The 3,229-nt window shown below is 48.3% G+C and overlaps 1 protein-coding gene across 1 annotated transcript in view; it reads left to right on the top strand.

The window, feature by feature from the left end:
• The window catches only part of ANKRD16 (ankyrin repeat domain 16), a 10,227-nt gene that overhangs the window by 4,620 nt on the left and 2,378 nt on the right, over nt 1–3,229 (top strand). The window contains exons 2-3 of the mRNA XM_012664903.1: nt 2,508–2,616; nt 3,068–3,223. Coding sequence (XP_012520357.1) covers nt 2,508–2,616; nt 3,068–3,223 — 265 coding nt within the window. The remainder of the gene's footprint in view (nt 1–2,507; nt 2,617–3,067; nt 3,224–3,229) is intronic.

Raw genomic sequence — 3,229 nt, 5'->3', positions numbered from 1 at the left:
AGCCTGGGCAATGTAACGAGACCCCCGTCTCTAAAAAAAATGAAAAATTTAGCCGGGCATGGTGGCACCTGCCTGTAGTCCTACCTACTTGGGAGGCCGAGGAAGGAGGATTACTTGAGCTCAGGGATTCAAGGTTGCAATGAGCTATGATTGTGCCACTGCACTCCAGCCTGGGCATAGAGCGAGACCCTGTCTTTTAAAAATATGTATAAATATATAACAAAAAAATAGCTAACCAAATGCATGGGAAAAAACATGCCTTTAATGGCAAAATTATCCATTTCTCTATTTATTCAACAAATATTTATATGTTCATTCAGTGTCTCACATAAACTAAGCCCTGCCCCATATGCAGGGGCTACAACAGAAACAAAGACAGACGTGGTTGCTGCCCTCTTGGAACTCACAGACTGGCAGGGAAGACAGGTTGTGAACAAGCCCTGTTAGTCTGATGAGCATTACAGGAGTTGCAGGATCCCTACAGAGTACGTAACAGGAAGACCCAACTTGGCCTAGGAGTAAAGAATCTCAGCGCCAGCCATCTTTCAGCTGTGACCTGAAGAAAGGATAGAAATTAGCAGAGAGTGAAAGGCAAGGGAGCATTCCAGACAGAGGTAACAGTGTCTGTGGATGTTCTGAGCCAGGAAAAAGCATAGTACATGTCGAGACATGGAAAAAAGTCCAGAACGTGCTGAAGCCTGAACAGTGCAAGGGAGGACAGACACTGTCAACCATGTCAAGGATTTCAGATTTTATTTTAAGCATTTAAGAAGTTGTGAAAGCCAGACACAGTGGCATGTGCCTATAGTCCCGGCTACCTGGCAGACCAAGGCAGAAGGATCACTTGAGCCCAGGAGTTCCAGGCCAACCCAGGCAACATAGCAAGACCCTATCTCTAAAAAACAAAAGCAGTTGGGGCTGGGGAAAAGAAGCCATGGAAAGGTTTTAAACAGAGGGATCGTAAGAAATTTGCAGTTTTCAGAGATGCTCAATCCTGTAGTTGCAAAGCAGAGAATGGCTTGGCAGAAGGCTGAAGGGTGCTGCATGAAACAGGAGAGATAATGGTGGCTGAACTAGGGAAATGACTGCAGGGAGGAAGAGACAGACTGAAGAAGTTTAAGGAGCAGAGTCCACAGGGCCAGGTGACTAAGCCTCACCTAGGCGATAAAGGGGCTGGGGGAGAAGGAGAAGTCAGGGTGTCTTTCAGGTGTCTAGCACCGAGGTAATGGGGCTGGTGCCGCTCACTGAGGTATCTAACAGTGGAGGAGCAGGTTACCGGGGAGAAGACGATCATTTCACTTTTGGACACAGTTTCACGTGCCTGTGGGATATCCAAGCAAAGGCAGTAAGCAGCCAGGTAGACACAGGGGGGCCGAGGGACAAGCATGTGACCATCACCGTAGAGATGGTGATTGAAGCCAGAAGAGCAGACAAGGTTGCCTGAGGAGACGGCGTGCCAGAAGGGAACACTTAACACTGTGGCCTGAAAGTGTTGCTATGTGTAGGGCTTGCCTGCCACAAATGGGAACGTGCTTGGTTGCCTGCAGATTTATAAATACTCTTTCCTTCATTCAAGAAACGTTTTTTGAGCACTTCCTGTGTGTTAGGTTCTGGGTGATAAACACAGTCCTTTCTGTAATGGAGCCTATAGGCTGGTGTGAGAGACAAGTATAGATGAATAATCCCACGAGTAAATACCATATAATTACAAAGTGTGGCAATACTACAGACGAAAAGTACAAGATGCCATGAGAGCAAAGGTCCTCGTGTAGATGGGGGTGATGAGGAAAGCCTCTGGTGAAGTCCCAATTACGGTGCAAGTGAGAGTGAGCCAGGGTAGAGTGGGCAGTGCTGCTCCAGCAGAGGCGCAACAGTGCGAAGGCAGGAAAGGGCTCAGCAGCCTGGGCCCAGGGAAGAGCAAGGCCAGCCCGGGTAGGAGACCTGGAGAGGGACGGAGGTGCCATGTTATTCTGGCCCTTGGAGGTCATGCTGATATTGGAGGTTTTGTCCTTTGTGCAGGGTAGGGTGCAGTTTTAAGGCTTTATCCACTTGGAGTGTGGAAAGAGGACGGTGGTCGCTGTGGAGAACGGCTCGGCAAGGCAGGAGTTGAGGTGAGGAGCAGGTTGGGAAGCCACTGCCAATTGCCTCGGTCTGAAGGCGTGGGAGTGGAGTGGAGAGGAGGAGACAGATGGCTTAAATATTTTGGCTGTAGAATTGAGAGATGGGGGATCAGCTGGGTATGAAGAATAAGGGGAAGGTGGTGGCAAGGCTGACTTCGAGGCTTCTGGCATGATAAGCTGGTGAGAGGAAGGTGCCATCAAACGGGATGAAAAAAGTTAAAGGAGGAGCGAGTTTGCCGGGGAAGATCATTGTGCTCTGTGAGCACTCCAGACTATCCCGGGTCATTTGTCAGCATACAGTCTACTTGCATGTCATCAAATGTCACCTATCTTTTGGGTTTGAGGTGGTGAATTTTCTCAGCTCTCTTACTTGGGATTTGGCTCTAGGTGCCAGTATGATCCAGACTGCAAAGATAACTGTGGCGTTACCCCCTTTATGGACGCGATTCAGTGTGGTCACGTCGACGTGGCCCGGCTGCTCCTGGAAAAACACAAGGTATGAATGGTTTCGTTTGATTCTTTTGGCTCTTCCTGCACATTTTAGATGATAGGATAAGCAGAACACATTGTAATTTAGATTGTGGGTTCAGATCCCATTTCTGCCAACCTCCCCCTGTGACCTCTTTAAGCATCCATGTTCCAATCTGTAAAACACAAATTTAATTTTAGAAGGTTCCCACCAGAATTAAATAATGCACATAAAGCAGTTAACAAAGTAAGTATTCAATAAACAGTAGCCGTTTGGTAGTAGTAACAACAAACTGTCTCTGCTGACTGCTTTTGGCACTATAACCTGGAGCACTGAATCTTAGCCGTTTTTTTGGTTAGAGAGTCCTCTGAGAATCAGGCAAAAGCTACCTCCGAGTTTTGCCAAAATGTCAGTAGGTGCCGAGACCCGGGTTTCTCTGCTTCTCAGCTTCTGTGTTCCTCTCTCTTCTGTCCATCAGGTTTGCCTTTCAGCCGAGGACAGGCTGGGCGCCCAGGCCCTGCACAGGGCAGCAGTCACAGGGCAGGATGAAGCCATCCGATTCTTGGTCTCTGAACTTGGTGTTGATGTAGATGTGAGAGCAACATCAACCCACCTCACAGCGCTTCATTACGCAGCAAAG

The sequence above is a fragment of the Propithecus coquereli genome, unplaced genomic scaffold (assembly GCF_000956105.1).
Source record: "Propithecus coquereli isolate 6110/MARCELLA unplaced genomic scaffold, Pcoq_1.0 Scaffold94, whole genome shotgun sequence".
Taxonomy (NCBI): Eukaryota; Metazoa; Chordata; class Mammalia; order Primates; family Indriidae; genus Propithecus; species Propithecus coquereli.
This window is presented reverse-complemented; position numbering and strand designations above follow the sequence as displayed.